The sequence below is a fragment of the Rattus norvegicus genome, chromosome 8 (assembly GCF_036323735.1).
Source record: "Rattus norvegicus strain BN/NHsdMcwi chromosome 8, GRCr8, whole genome shotgun sequence".
In the NCBI taxonomy this organism is placed as follows: Eukaryota; Metazoa; Chordata; class Mammalia; order Rodentia; family Muridae; genus Rattus; species Rattus norvegicus.
In genome coordinates, this window is record NC_086026.1 from 61,400,046 (window position 1) to 61,408,949 (window position 8,904).

Genomic DNA, 8,904 nt, shown 5'->3' on the forward strand with positions numbered 1-8,904 from the left:
CCGGGTGATGCCTCACCCCACGAGCGCGCGAGGGTCCGAGCGGCAGGATCACAGCCGTGGGTCCGTTTCCCTCGGCGGCGCCCGGGCCCGCCTCCATGTTCGCTGGCCCTGGCCCTGGCCCTGGGGCGGGCGGGAGCTACTGGACCGGCGTTCTAGGCCGCCGGGCCCGGCCTCGCCTCGTCGAATTCCCCACGGGGCTGGTGCCGCCCGCGGGCAGGATGCGCTCAGCTTTCCCGCTCCGCGTTCCCGGGAGGCGGGCGCTGCGCCACTCGACCTCGGGGGTCGGAGCCGCTTGGGCCTGGAGTTCCCTGAGCGCGGCCGCTCCGGCCCCGGCGGATCCAGAGCTCGGCGCTCGGGCGCGGCCTCCCCTGCCCCGCGGGCCTCCCGCGCCGCTCGCTCGGGGAGCACGCCGCACTGAGGGCGCCGAGGAAAGGCTAGCGCGGCCGCCCGGCCCTCCTCACGCCCCGCGGGCCTCCGCGCCACCCACCTGCAATGTCTTCTCCGCAGCCATCACGGCATGCTCTGGAAGCCGGGCCGGCCCCGGGCCCCCTCCGCCAGGCGGCCGCCTCTCCCCTCAGCACCCGGCCGCCGCGGCCGCCGCTAGGGCTCGGGCCGAGCGGGACGCTCCCCCATGCCGCCGGCCCGCCCGCACCGCCGGCGGACCGCACGCCAGGGCCGCGGCTCTCAGGCGCCCCGGGGCTCTGCTGCCGGCCGCCGCGCTCCTCGCTCGCTCGCTCGCTCGCTCGCCCGCCTGCCCGCCCCGAGCCGCTGCAGCCACTGCGTGCCGCGTTCCTCCCCTCCGCTCTCTTGACTTCCTTCGCCGCCACTGGAGCGGAGCTTGGCAAACCAGCACCTGCTGCTGGAGAACGCCGAGAACTGAAACAGGAAACCCTAAGCCAGTGGGGGGAAACCCGGGAGGCGTGGGGAGGGGTGAGGGGAGCTGCTGAAACCTGTCGGGCTCTACCGAGCCTCCTCCCAGCCCGTGCATTCCCCTCCTGGCCCAACCCTAGAGTCCCTAGTCCTCTCCCCAACAACAGCTCCGGTCCCCAGCCTAGCCCCCAAAGGCGCCTCTTGTGCTGGCCACAGCATCTCCACCTTGCACCAGACCAGATCATGCCCAGGGCAGTCAGGGATATCGACGCCTTGCTTTCTCGGGGCATATTATTTGTTTGTTGACTTATTAATACTTTGAAATGGGGGGTGAGGGCAAACAAAGCACCACACCCTGCGTACTAAAGACCACTAAGGGAATTTAAACAAATGAAGCTGCAGGGAATTCACCCTTTGGGAAGGGCTTCCTTCTGCTAGGAAACCGGCTTTGCTGGAAATGGCAATCAATGTCGGAATTGAGGTTATACCCAAGATGAACTCAGATCACTTTAGGTTAAGAGCAGGCAGCCCTGTGTACCGAGGTGCACACCTGTGAATAGCCCTGAGCCCTGAGCGTTCCCAGTCCTGTTTCAGAGAAGCGACCTACACCTAGAGCAATCTAGGTCAACTTCTCAGGAATGCTCCCACCGCCTTACTCGCCTGCTTATGGAAATGTTATTAGAGTCTTACTTCTTGCCCTTGCAGGCTGCATCTAGTTCTGAAACAGGAGGGACACTACGGTGCATATGCCATCCGTCATCAGTAGTATACTTATCTCGTGAAATTGCCACCATAGCCAGGTGAGCTGTTAGGCACCAACTTATCGTCAGATTATCCAAGTTCTAAAACTATACAACTTAGATTAGAAGAAAGATCCCTATGCGATGACGCCTTTGGTTACACGTTTCACCTCTTTTAGAATTGTTGACGCCCTTTCTGAATTGTTTTCAATAGGACGTAGATGATTTAAGTCCGGATCCCTGGCTACTCAATGTTCTAGTATTCATGATGTTTATTGAAACTCAAACGGTATAGTTTAATGTTTCTTTTAGTTTTACAAAACCGAAACCCGCCTTCATGGCTCCGTTGAGCAGCACATCTATCCCCATTGCATCATTTTGCACTTTAAGTATTGAGGAGGTCCCAACTGAGAGCATCCTTCCCATGATGCCCACGGGCACTCTCAGCCTACGAAAGCAGAGTGTCTTACTAAGCCTATTCTGTACTTTTGGCAGACCAACTTTGGGGCCTATTCAATAAGGTTGCAGGCAGGGGGTTGGCATCCATCGGCCACAGTTTTAGATAACATTGGAGACCCCAGGAACACTAGCAATCTGCTCTCTGCAGCAGGTCAGATTTTTTGGCAAGAAGGATCGAGTACTCCGGGAAAGCCGCCCCTGTGCACTCCGCCAAACCTACAGATCTCGAGCAGGACTAAGAGAACGGCAGGGACTTAGAAAGAATTTGGCTGGCAGACAAGTAAGTAGCAGCCTTACTGCATGACTTTAGTGACTCCAGGGGGTTTCTCCATTCTATTATGTACTGCCTGCACAGCCTCCTTCTTATCCTGCAATTGACTCAGCCAAGTTCTGGTGAGTGTGGATTGAGCTTAGCTGGAGATTGGGTCGCTGTGTTATGTACTTTGGAGATAAGATGAATTTCAGCTGTAAAAGCTAGTAGTCATTGGATGATTACAAAATTCCAAATACTAGTCTTTTTGTGTGCTTTCTTGTTTCATGCCCACAAAACCCATGTTGAGGATGGCCTGCCATACCTCCCTCCCCTTTTTGCAGATGAGAGAACCAAAACCAGAATTACAGTCAGTAGATTACCAAGAGAGCAAGGAGTACAGTTTAGGCAGTTTGACTCGAGAATTAAGAGCCGTTGTATGAATAAGATGCCATAGCTGCCCTATAATCTTGTTATCTAGCCAGGGAGAGAAGAACATCCAAAGGAAACCCTGAGCTTTGAAAAGGGAAGTCTGAGGCAGACTGTGATGGGTGACTAGTAGTCTAATGACTATGGAGAAAAGAAAGATCATATCCAAGGACAGCATTCACAAACAGCCAGGGGAATCTGGGGGAACAGAGAGTCAAGGAAAAGGCTAGAGAGGAAAAGAAGGGTAGAGTCATAGATTCTGTAAAGAGAAAGGGGGAGAGGGGAGGGAGGGAAGGGAGAAAAGGAAAGAGGTACACATGGATATTTGGCTCCATGTAGCCCACTAACCAGTGGAGAATCTGTGACAGATTTCAGAAGATCATGTAGAAAATGTCTTATTTTAGGAAGACAAGGCTGTGATATTTGTTGGATGGTTGGAAGGGAATGGGAAGCAAATCTTGATTCTCACATGGTAGAAGAACGAACCTGAACTAAGGATGTAAACAGCAAGGTGAGAGGGGAAAGGAAGACACGTGTTACCGTTAAGTGTAAGCTGAAGAGGCCTCATACATGTGTGTATACACACACACACACACACACACAGACACACACACAGACACACACAGACACAGACACACACACATAGACACACACAGACACACACACAGATACACACAGATACACACAGACACACACGGACACACACAGACACACACAGACACACACACACAGACACACACAGACACACACACGGACACACACAGACACACACACAGACACACACACAGACACACACAGACACACACACACAGACACACACACACACACACACACACACACAGTGGAGAAATGGAATTGAGCGGGGTTGGGGGTGGATGGAGGAATGGAGGAGAAGCAGTCACATGAGTGAGTGTGAAACCTGAAGGAAAGACAAAGGGTAGGAGGGAAGGAATGACTTCTAAAATCCAGAATTATTCTGTTTTAAATGTGCAGTTGAGAGAAAATCGGGTTCTGTATATAGGAATGTCATAGTATTATGGATGGGAGATAGTTTAATCAATTTATCTGCCAATGGAAGAAAAAGATGGAAAGTTAACATGGTCTCCATTAAAAGTAATCAGGTAAGGCTGTTCATTTTTGGAAGAAAACAGTGTTGAAAGAAAATTTCTAATAAAAATACAATGTTTCAATGGCTCTGAGTTAAATGGGCTTCCTGCGATCCCATTTACGTCATCCCCTTTACCCCAAGCTATATTTCCTGGTAAGGAAGGAGAAGTATACAGGAGGATTTTCACAGGTATAGAGGAAGTTCTAATATTGAAATGAAACATCATTTAATCAGAACTTGTCCCATTGGTGAGATTGGGGGTCAAATCCTCCTTGTCTAGTAGTAAACCTTCCCTGGGTGACCGGCAAGTCTGGGACCTTTCTGCTACTCAGTTCTGGGAAGCGAATCTGTATTTTAGTTATGAATTCAAGTCTGGACCTGGAATTGCAGCATGGAATTGAAATAGATCTCAGCCTTATAAGTTTGTAAAGATCCTTTCGGAAAGAGCAGATAGGGGAGGATGGTTGTAAGAGCCATACTCCTTCCTTCAGAACCCTCTCAGGTAGACTAGCACACTCCTAGATTGGTGCTTGAATCATAAAAGGTACAATTTTAGATGCCTGTCCCACCCCACCGCTGCTTGCCTTCATCAAGGATTTCCATTTGCCCTCTACCTTACATAACAGCGCCAGAGGCTTCAAAGAGTTTCATGTTGAAAACTTGTCACATACTCCTGGCAAACGCTTCTACTTGTCCTCAAAGGTTTCCTAGAAGTGTCTGTGGGGCTTTTCTTATGGATCATTTGTGGACCTGTAGCTACAGCTGGGGTTGCAAGAGCTGTCTCTTACACCACGCCTCCACCATTTCTGCCGAAATTCTTACCTTAGGAGAACCGAGGTCAGTAGTTTCCTTCAGTGTGCCTTCCTCTTCAGCTCTTGAGCCAACAATCTCTTCCTCTAGCTGACGGCTTCGCTCGCACAGCTTCTATATCCTTTAGGGAAGTCTGTAATTCCAATAACCTACAAATAAAACCTAGCTGCATTCACCCTCATTACTCCATGAAAACTATTTACTAAGCACATGCCCTGTGTAAGACCCGCAGGGGTATACGGCGTACACTTGGCCAGTGAGTGAGTCTCGGGGCGTGGCTACAGCTGCTTATTAATGCTGCGTTCTTAGGGAAGGAAACTAGAAGACGTGAGATACGCGCTGCTGACCAATCCCAGGACTTCATTTTTTCTTATGGGTAACCACAAGATTCCATAGCAGCTGTTTGACTATTTCCTCCAGCATTTGACGGAGCCCATCAAGGAAAGCCACCAAGGAACCACAGGAGCAAAGTTTTCTGTACGCCAGTGCCATACCATGTCCGGTTTTCTCTCTGAGCTGGAACCACAGCATCGTTTTTACCACGCTTGGCAAACACGGGGTATCTGAAAACAACGGAAGTATTCTGCTATCTCGTGGAGGACAAGACTACAATCCCACTGCGGTTTACACGGCCCAGAACTTTTAGAGGTTTTTCTCTCCAGATGGGATTTCAGGTGAATGGAAATGTCTTCCTCACCTCTGCAGTCACCTGCTATCCCAGAAGGAAACCCGCATTTAGAATTGTAAATATGTAAAACCAAGCTAGCTGAAAACAGCGCCAGAGGGTCCTATTGAAAGATCATTAACTAGTATTATTTGCAAATCTAAAAACAAGACAAATAAAAAAAATAAAATATGGTTGGCTTAAATGCATGCCAACGGGAGAATATTTAAATTAATACACGCTTCCCATTCATTGACTGTTCAAGAATAGAGTTGCTTTATGTCTACGGAATAAACTTCAAGATAAGTTGCTTACTGGAAAGGAAAGGTAGAAAATGCTTAGCTTTTGGGTAGGGGGAAATCTATGATGTGCATAAGCATATGATAGCTCTGATGAACACCCAACAGACCGGGGACACTGGCTACTTGTGGATAAAAGGTCTGAAGAACTGGAAGGAAAGGATAGAAGAGAGATTTTGTGGTTCTGTGTACTTACAGTTTTTGAATTTTAAGTTGTATATGTAAATGCACCGTTCAAAAACACTATTTAAGACAATTTTTATTCATAATGGATCTTTTTGTCGATATGATCTTTCTGTTGAATTCCATAAATAGGTGTTTTTAAAGTAATAGAAAGAATTCCAACTTTACACATGGTTGTAGGAATGCAAATTAGAGTAGCCACTATGGAAATCAAGGTTCCTCAAAAAACTAAAAGTAGAACTACTAAATGACAAAGCTATTTCACCACCCAAAGAGATGAAATGAGCACACTATAGAAATACTGATATACCTGCAGAATTAGCCTAGATGCCAATCGATAGATGAAACGGATGAAAAATATGCTGCACACTCAATGGAGTATTAATTTACAATACAGTGAGAATAAAATCATGTTTATTTGTAAAGAATAAATGGAACATAAGAGCATTACGTTAGGCAAAACAAGCCAGACTTAGAAAGACAAATATTGCATTTTTCTCTTATAGACTGAAACAAGTTTGAGGGGTTGGGAAGGAAGGGGGAAGAGAGATTGATTGATTGAGTCAAGAAGAAGGAGAACTATTTGGGGAGAAGAAGAAGACAGGTGGGAATAGGCAAGGGGTTAACAAGTGAGGAAATTGGTAAGATCAAAGCATGCTATATGCCTGTATGAATATAGCATAATGAAACCACTTAGTTGGTACAATTAATATAGATTAATAAAAAAAAAAAAAGAAAGAAACTGTTCTCAGTGACAAGGATGAGGAAGTGAAGGAAGCCCCGTGAGTTGCACGCGTGGAGTCTGGGGCTTCCCAACAAGGGAAAGATTTCCATGATCATGTGGAAGGGGAGATCCCAAGATTGCTTAAAGATTCCCAGACAGAATTAATGGATTAGTCACAGTGCTTACAACTTAGTTGCTAAAACTCTAACCTCAGATTCTAAGAGTTTTTTTTTTTTTTTAAAGGAACTACTTAATTAAGGGAAACATTCTGGGGATGTTCTCACAGCCAGAGTCTGGGAGGAAGTGCTTATAGATAAGCCAGAGAGGTCTCAGGGCAAGTTAGATATAGGTTCAAGCAGACTGAGCATGTGTGGCTTTTCGTAATGCTTACCCCCGAGAATTCTGTTTGCTCACACCATTGTCCTCTGGTATCACAGTGTAAGCCCCACTGCTTTGGCTTACTCCCCAAAGGTCTTCAATTCTTTTGTCACGGTAGGAATGCAACAATGGAGTTTGCTCTAGAGAGTTGGACACCCCAACATTCCAATCTGTGGCTACTGATTTCTCTTCGATCTGTTGGGAGGTAGTGAAGGCATGTCCATAGGAACCAGGACTCAGGGTTGTAGCCTTGAAAGAAGCCAAGGTAAAAAATTCAAATCTCAAACCAAATAGAAAATCAGAAAAATCACCAAGCGTGGGGGAAATGAGAGGAGGAGTTAACTACTGAAATATCAGGGGTGGTACAGGCCTGAAGAAGAGGAGGAAGAAGAGGAGGAAGAGGTGTTGGGGGTGGGGAGAAAATGAAAAGGATGCTGATCAGCCAGCAGATAAATGAAAAGACACCATCTTATAAACAAGCAATCAAGTGTGCAAGAAGAAAGGAGAAATCAGCCTTGTAATAAGGCTGCAAAGTCAGGAAGTGCAGGATTATCAGTGTGGTATACTGGCTGCTGAGTCACTGTGGGACCGGAGACTTCTGCAGTGGTGGGGGTGGACCCAGTCACCCTGACTTAGGGTCTAGGTTGGCTTCAGAGTCTAGGAGTGTGGGAAGATGAGTAAGCTTGGGGCTAATGTCAGACAGTTATGGGGAAAACAATCTAGATGGTTCTGAGTGCCCACTTTTAACCTCTGCGTGGAAGTCAGTGGGAAATTTACACTGTCCGTTAATTCTGTCTGAGCACTGAAATTCCAGGAGCTCCCTGGGAAGAAGAGTCTAGAAACCAGGTACAGCGATCTACACCTGTGAGCCCAGCACTTGGGGAAACTGAGACCCCAGGATTGTGGGATCAAGACCAGCCTGGGCCACTTACCGAGACACTGTCTCAAAAAGTAAAACTATCTAGGAATCAGAGATGGAGACTCCGGCCAGGCAGAAGATGCTAAGCACACCTTCATCAGTCTAGCCAGCAAGTGCCACAGCCCTACATTGGAAATGATTGGTGTTGAAAGCATGTTGGAGGTATCTTGTGAATTTAATAGTCTTTGCCAATCCCAGGGCAGGGATTGGGTGCATATGATCCCTGAAGACCTTTGTCATTCTGCCCTTTCTGTGTAGCCACTGAACACTCATGAGTTAAAGGTACAGGTGGAGTCATTTGTCTACTACTGTGTCTCTGGGCCATCATTTTGGTCTCCTTATCTGAATCAATATTGGTGGTTTTCTGAAATGCTTCTTTAGCTCTTCAGTCATCAAACAACTTCTTCTAACTTTTGGGTTTTATACACAGAACCCTGACAATTTACAAAGAAAGGCCATGTCTCCGGGCTATCCTTACGATATCTTTGTGTCGTGGTATGTATGTGTTCCTGTGGGTGTAGGTGGGGCCCAGAGATCAAGATCATATATCTCCCCCAGCTTTTTAGATGGGTGATGGGGATCCAGACTCAGGACCTTACCCTGGGTGGTGAGCCATTTCCCCTTCCCTATGAAATCTTTTTTTTTTTCCCTTTTTTTAAAGGGAGCATTGTTTGCCTTAGGCAATGTCTACTTTCTGATGAAGATCTTGTTAGAGGGATCCCAGAACCACTGATCCTAGTCTGGATAGCTGCAACTCACAGATAAACACTCACATGCTTTGGCAAAGATATTGAGAGGACAGTGAGCTGCTGCTGTGGTGTGCTTCCAAAAACATGCTTCTGTGGGCCCACGCACACGTTGGAGACGGTCTTTGCAAACACTTCTGTTTTCTTAGTGGTTGATTCTTTGTGTTCAAAAGCAAGACCCTCTGGCATTTCCTCTGTAGTAAGATCCTCTGAGCACAGAGAGCTCAGCTGTGTGGAACCAGAGTAAAATTAGGAGAGGACCTTATTTGCTTTAAACTCTGGGATCATTAAGCATTCTATTGTTATTTTAAATTATAATGGATGC

At 47.4% G+C, this 8,904-nt stretch overlaps 1 protein-coding gene across 3 annotated transcripts in view; it reads right to left on the reverse strand.

Annotated features, from left to right (window-relative positions):
- Zc3h12c (zinc finger CCCH type containing 12C) overlaps positions 1–4,887 on the reverse strand; it is a 64,487-nt gene extending 59,600 nt beyond the window's left edge. The window contains exon 1 of one of the 3 annotated variants that reach the window (XM_039081457.2): positions 4,679–4,887. Coding sequence is in view for 2 of the 3 variants with exons in the window: in XM_006243073.5 (XP_006243135.1) it covers positions 17–97 (81 nt within the window). In the remaining variant the exon portion in view is untranslated. Of the gene's footprint in view, positions 1–16; positions 464–487; positions 566–4,678 lie in introns of those variants that run through there. The other 2 variants (XM_006243073.5, NM_001108146.1) reach the window with 2 other exon arrangements.
- Positions 4,888–8,904: the final 4,017 nt, after the last annotated feature.